This window comes from Primulina eburnea, chromosome 10 (assembly GCF_022965805.1).
Source record: "Primulina eburnea isolate SZY01 chromosome 10, ASM2296580v1, whole genome shotgun sequence".
Lineage (NCBI taxonomy): Eukaryota > Viridiplantae > Streptophyta > Magnoliopsida > Lamiales > Gesneriaceae > Primulina > Primulina eburnea.
This window is the reverse complement of record NC_133110.1, coordinates 2870065-2876064: the sequence shown is the minus strand read 5'-3', so window position 1 is coordinate 2876064 and position 6000 is coordinate 2870065. Positions and strand designations below refer to the sequence as shown.

Sequence of the window (6000 nt, the reverse complement as noted above, 5' to 3'; positions counted from 1 at the left end):
CATTACATCCACCAAAATTTCAGTCAAAAAGCGTAGATTATAGATACCACATAAAGCCCCGAAGAAAGTAAAAAACTACAATAAAAATTAGAAGTCCGAACAAAGCAATTACAAGAAAATAGACTTACAGCTCCTCACGGGTCTTTCAATCAAACCTAGAGACGACACAACGACTGGAGTCGATTAAAGCTTGTCTGCAGATGAATATTGGGAAGATTGGGGAATAAATCGATAACAGGCTAAGCAAGTTTCATTTAATAAATACTTGGTTTTGGGCTATCTAATAACTAGTATTATATCTAATAATTTTTTTTAAAATTTTTGGGCCCCGAAAAATAGATGGGCCCGAGTCATTGGACTCATTTGCCTCTTAATAGGCACGGCCTTGATCTTACGAGTTTATATTCATGTGATAGGTCGATCCGTACCATATATACTTTGAAAAGTAATAATTTTAAGTTGAATTGAAAATATGTTTCAATAGATCGAACTATAAAACAGTCTCACAAAAAAATTTATATTATGAAAACATTAATTAATTATATACGCAACATGAAAGTGTGAAGGTCTTCCATAATAATTTAGGTTTGTAAACTATCATCGAGAATCTTTGATTTCTTCAACTTCTTATTTTATATATATATATATAAAATATATAGAAGTTATGAAAAGCAAAATATCGCATTAAAAATTTTAAGTCAATTACTTTAAAAAAAACTGGATTTTTTATCTTCTACATTTTCATTCTAAAATAATATTTTCAATTTTTTTCAATTATTATATATACAAATTTGTAACACATAAAATTTAGTTATGAGAAAATATGTAGTTAGAGTTAGATAAAGGAAAAAGAGCGATTTATTTTATTAAATTTTTAAATTAAAATATATATGTACCTCATATATATTCCATGTGACAAGATTATAAGTTTCAATTCCTATGAAATTAAAATTTATTTTTCCCTCTTAATTGATTTATATATAAAATAAATCTTTACCTTCCCTCCTCCCTCGTTCTTAACTTTGTGCGTGTCCGTGTTCAACTCGCGTTCATGGGAGAAATCAAAACAAAATCAGTGAGAGAGAGAGAGAGAGAGAACAACTCAGAATTAAATATAAACTACGAGCGAAAAAATAGAGGAAAATAAACAAACTCTATATCCCAGTTTTAAGAGAGAGAGGATTCTCTGTTGCGATTTTGATTTCAAACATTCGAAATTTCTTTTCGCACTGCAACTGCAAATATCGGCCGTTATCTTCAAAGATCCTCGATTTAGTAACTGGGTTCTGTGCGTTTCGGATATTGGAGCGAAATTTTCGGTTTTCTCCGTGGATTCTTAATCGAATATCGAAAGAAATTGAATTTTTGTGAGGGATGAAGGAAGCTGATTTTCAGAAAAGTCTGTATCTGATGTAGTATGGCATTGTTGTCGTCTGGAACTCTCATAGAAGATGTCGTTTTATTACATAGGTCGCGAGGCTTCAAAGGTTGGGCTTTTTCCTTTTCCTTTTTTTCCCTTTGTCCTTTTAGTTAATACACACTTTTGCTTTTTCAGTTGATTGATTTCTGATTTTCGTCTTTCTTGTTTTTACTTTAATGTTCATGCTGATTATATCTTTTCTTTTTTATTGATATGTGTTTTTGTCTTCCTGATGTGAAGTTATGGAAGAGAATTTGTGCGGAAATTACAACAGAAATCAAGCTTCTTGCAGAAAATTGGAAGTATATTTTAGGGGGCCTCATCTGCCAGGTTTGTGCACCTTTAAATTTTAGTGGATCAGTCTCTGCTTGATTCTGGTGTTGGGTTTCGCTGGTTATAGAATCAGAGCTAATTTCTGGCAAAGACAATATTTTTAATGGACAACACGTGTTGTAAAAACCTGAGAACTCCATGTATAATGCGCTCTGATTCTTTAGTTATTCTTCAGTTAATCAACAACCAATTGTGAAGATGACTGAAATTTTTGTTATGATATCCGTGGCTATAACTTTTGCGTGGTAAAAAGTCAACGCATCGAAGCTTACTTCTGTTGGCTTTTCAATAGAAAGTCAACAAAAGCATGAACATCCATGTTTGAATATGTGATTGAAGAAAAAAAATGTGTTTTAAAAATGGATGTCCGCAGAAGAACCCATGTTTCAAAATACTTTTTTACTTCTAATGGCTACCTTTTTTTGTTATTTAGAGGTGTATTCAGATGGACTGATTAGTGGGAGAATGGGATATCTGACGTGTGAAGATATGGTGAATTTATTTTAGAAATGTGGTGGCTTCTTGGACCAAAGGAAAATGCATGTCATGTTGTGAGTTTCATTTTATTTTTTGCAAAACCTGAGGAATTACATAGTGGGAAAAGTAAATCACGTAGGATGGGGAAGACCACTTGGGTTTTTAAACTCATTCAGTAAATTAAATGGGAGCCTACATTTATACAAGATAAACTTGCCACTTATAGTAAGATTTTTCTCTAGAGCTATAACGAGTTTCTTGTTGCTCATTCCAATATTTTGGCCAGTGGCTCAAGTTTTTTGGGAAGTTTATTTTATAAATGCAATATTTACTAGATAATTGTCATTCTCCGGGCATTGATATTGGTCTTTTTGGAAGGATGATAAGCTTCTCTCTAGCACTTGTCAATGTGACTAAGATTTCCTTGGATGGGAATTGGCTATGTGCTCTCTAGTTTGTAATTTGTGATCTTTGTCTTCATTGCCTTTTACCAGTACATCCATGGGCTGGCAGCTCGAGGAGTCCATTACTTTCATCGGCCAGGACCAATACTTCAGGATGTTGGCTTCTATCTTCTTCCAGTAAGCTTAAATATTCTTCTAATGCTGTTGCTTAACTCTATTGCTTCTGGGGATTTTTACTCGTGGTTTCAATTTCCTAAACTGTAGGAGCTCGGGCAAGACAGAGCTTACATTAGTGAATTTGTATTTACATCTGTTTTTTTATCTTTTGTGTTGGTGAGTTTTCCTTCTATTGTTTCAGTCTTTTTTTTTTCAAATTCTCTGGGAAGTCTAATGCACTAAATATTTATGACGTTTCCTACAGTGGACTTTCCATCCTTTCATTACAAAAAGCAAGAAGATCTACACTGTCCTCATCTGGTGCAGAGTTTTGGCATGCTTAGTTGTAAGTGTAATTTTGACGGTCCTTTCAATAAGTGTAATTTTGACGGTCCTTCAATAAAGTCATTGTGCACTAAGTTTGTGATTACATTGTTTTATAACGACCTGTAATATGATTCAACCTTGTCAATTGTCTATCTTAATGGAAAATGCAACGCCCGGCTGTGGGACACTATGCTCTATTTTATAGCATTCCCAAAGAATCGACGATAATAATTTTGTAGCTAATTCCCTCTGCAGGCTTGTCAAATTCTTCGAATCATAACTTTCTACTCTACACAACTGCCCGGTCCAAACTACCATTGTCGGGAGGTAAAAATAGCACAAATTATTCTTTTCTCTGTGGATATCTTGTGCTTTCACTTTCTGCTGAAGATGTTTGCCTTCGTTTAATATTTCCTTCAGAACATATAAATAGATATATATATTAATTTACATCTGAACATTGTTATGAATGATATAGGGATCAAAATTTGCCACGCTGCCTCGTCCTGATAATATTTTGGAAGTTTTATTAATAGGTAACAATTGCCTTGATTTCCTTCTGCTGTTCTGAATAGTTTTTTAAATTTCTTTTTTTTCATTGGAATCCTTATGGTTGTGCAGTTCCTAGTGGAGTGCTTTTTGGTTGTGGTGATTTGATATTTTCGTCTCACATGATATTCTCCCTAGTCTTTGTTCGGACATATCATAAGTACGGTACTCGAAGGTAAATATCATAGCCTATCTCAATACTATATTTTTACCTATACATTATCTTTTATTAATAGAACAGATACATACATAAATAATTTGATATGCGGTCTTTGTTTGTAACATACAGAAAAAAGGGTCCATTATGAGAGCGGATGGTTTTTTTTTTAACCCCAAAATGCACTCTTTTAACCTCTATTCTCTAAAGTTGTTGCTTGCATATCGGTGAGTTGTCCCAGGTTTCTGAAGCAGTGTGCCTGGTTAACTGTTGTAATCCAGAGCTTGTTGATTATTGCAGCGCGAAAACATTACACAGTTGATATTGTTGTGGCATGGTAAAAATATGCCTACTTAAAGATTCCTTCTTTGAATTTCAAATGTTGATGATGTAGATTTCTGACGCCCGATTTTGTGCCAGGTACACCGTTAATCTGGTCGTGTTCTTTATAGATAAAAAATTGCCAGGTTGGCATTTCTTTTTCTTCAAACACACATATCTGTTTTTTTTAATATATTATTTTAGCTAAATCTCGAGCCTTAACTTGCTAATTGTTTCTGCAGAACTTCCTGATCGTTCTGGAGCTGCAGCGTTCTTGCTGCCATTGAGCAAGGATAACAAGACTAAGGAAGAAATTAATCACAAACTCTTGAATGGAAATACTGGAGATTCTGCTGACTGGGTACAAAAATTACATTTTACATTTCTTTTACCTGCTTGACGAATTTGATTTGTAATATGAAATTGCTTGTTTTCTCTTCAGAGGCCAAGAACTCAAATTAATGGCAAGATTATGGAAGAAGGAAACATTGTACATGTTGAGGCAATTATCAATGGTTTATAATCAAGAAACTTCTTGATTCTCTGCACGATCAGCAGACATCAATTGTATTCAATATCATGCGAGTCGGGTAACTCCTCTCTGAATTTTGTATCCATAGATGGAGTTGTGTTATGTCATATAAATATTTCCATAATGTATCTCGGAATTCCATATTTTATTATTCCTTGAATCATTATTTACCTTCATCCTTTATCTATTCTCCATTTCTTATAAATAAATGGGAATCTTTAATTAATTATAATTATCAAGAAAACAATCTTATCATCTCTTCTGCGAGATCATATAAAGCGACAGAGGTGGATTTAGAAATTCAATGTGTTTGGTTGTGGTAGGGGAGAAAGACTCAGTCTTGCATAGAGGTATAAGTTAAGTTGAATCAGCTTGGGAGCTTATTGAGTTGACTCGATACAATGTCAATCGAGTTTGAGAATTTTCGAACACGAACTGCTGAAATTTCTTAAGCTTGACTCAATTACCAGGCCCGTGAGCAGTTTGTCTCACTTACCTTTTGGTCGGCCCTAAGAAGTGTCAGCCACTAACACGCAAAGGAGCTTTTGATGAACTCGAGTCCATTTTTGTGTAATCCTACTTTCCCAGCTATCATGGCCAACATACCTGTATGTTTGGATGGTTTTGGTGGTGAAATGGACATATCTGTGGGCAACACATGCTTGACTTAAATCTTGACAGGAGAAAATTTGCCCTGCTAGTTAAGATTTAAGAATCTTTCGATATTAGAAACACGTCCTTATCTTATATCCAAATGAATCTTGTATCACATGTCTTGCAGAGGCTACCCCCACTATTTCCACCCATGAAAGGATACCTTTCTTGATTAGAAATGAATGAAAATTGGCCTAATCCCATGTGCTAGAGGAGCCCATCTATTGAATTTGTTCGTTCTGTCGAAAAATTTCTGGGACCATGCCTAAACTTGGAATATGCTACACTCCGTCGAGTTTGGGTCCGTGAAATTCCCTCTTATCTGAAATAATGGGGTTGGGAAACTTTTGCTATGAGAAAAAATTATCACCTGTCCTAATGCTATAATTTTGGGCAAGTATTGGGAAGAAATTATCAACTCATTGTCTATTACCATGCTCTAAAAAATGTTATTCATGAGGATCGTATTAAAAAATTTCATGAGCACATACATAGCACAAGTTAATTTGCCCCATCTATCTTTAGTTCTGTATCAAGCATACATTTCCATAGCAGGCCAAATATCCCTTGAGTAAGGTCGCGATACCCATGTGATCGTGAGTTCTTATCTCACATGTGTTTTTATAGAGTTGATAAATACTGATAACTCTCGTATTTGAACAAAAACCGA

The 6000-nt window shown here is 34.4% G+C and overlaps 1 protein-coding gene across 1 annotated transcript; it reads left to right on the top strand.

The window, feature by feature from the left end:
- The first annotated feature begins 999 nt into the window (after positions 1-999).
- Positions 1000-4859, top strand: LOC140842495 (phosphatidylinositol:ceramide inositolphosphotransferase 2-like). The gene is made up of 12 exons (XM_073210451.1): positions 1000-1487; positions 1661-1750; positions 2725-2811; positions 2899-2967; positions 3056-3136; positions 3373-3444; positions 3596-3653; positions 3739-3841; positions 4065-4160; positions 4244-4290; positions 4387-4505; positions 4587-4859. Exons 1-12 carry the CDS (start codon positions 1452-1454, stop codon positions 4665-4667), a joined length of 939 nt encoding a protein of 312 aa, XP_073066552.1. The 5' UTR covers positions 1000-1451; the 3' UTR covers positions 4668-4859.
- The last annotated feature ends 1141 nt before the right edge of the window (positions 4860-6000 follow it).

Coding starts and splice junctions, on each gene's coding strand:
- LOC140842495 (XM_073210451.1), top strand. CDS start 1,452: ATGTCGTTTTATTACATAGGTCGCGAGGCTTCAAAG. Junction 1,751..2,724: donor TAGGGGGCCTCATCTGCCAG/GTTTGTGCACCT, acceptor GCCTTTTACCAG/TACATCCATGGGCTGGCAGC. Junction 4,506..4,586: donor CTGGAGATTCTGCTGACTGG/GTACAAAAATTA, acceptor TTTTCTCTTCAG/AGGCCAAGAACTCAAATTAA.